Source organism: Plasmodium inui (assembly GCF_000524495.1).
Source record: "Plasmodium inui San Antonio 1 unplaced genomic scaffold supercont1.14, whole genome shotgun sequence".
NCBI classification, from domain to species: domain Eukaryota; phylum Apicomplexa; class Aconoidasida; order Haemosporida; family Plasmodiidae; genus Plasmodium; species Plasmodium inui.
The window spans coordinates 586,534-586,815 of record NW_008481848.1 but is presented as its reverse complement, the minus strand read 5'-3'; the positions used below and the strand labels follow the sequence as shown (position 1 = coordinate 586,815).

At 39.4% G+C, this 282-nt stretch overlaps 1 protein-coding gene across 1 annotated transcript in view; it reads right to left on the bottom strand.

Moving 5' to 3' along the window:
* The window catches only part of C922_03464 (hypothetical protein), a gene marked incomplete at both ends in the record, with an annotated part of 3,103 nt that extends 2,821 nt beyond the window's left edge, over positions 1-282 (bottom strand). The window contains one exon of the mRNA XM_008819056.1: positions 10-282. Coding sequence (XP_008817278.1) covers positions 10-282 — 273 coding nt within the window. The remainder of the gene's footprint in view (positions 1-9) is intronic.

Below are 282 nucleotides of genomic sequence, written 5' to 3'. Positions count from 1 at the left end.
ATATTCTACCCAGCTATCTTCATAGACGTAGTAATTATTTTCATCCTTCAATATAACGTTATCGTCGCTTACTACCTCTACATTGGGTCTTAAAAATTGCAGTCTCGCGTGAGTTCTAATTCCATGAATCAGTACTATGATGCCTATGGCGTTTTTTACTAACCATCCGTAGTTTCTTAATAGTAACCCATCCTTATTAAAAAATGAATCATGCTTTGGTGCCCCATCAAGACGACTTCCCCTCAAGCGTGTTTCTTCATCGTGGGACTCCTTCTCGACCAT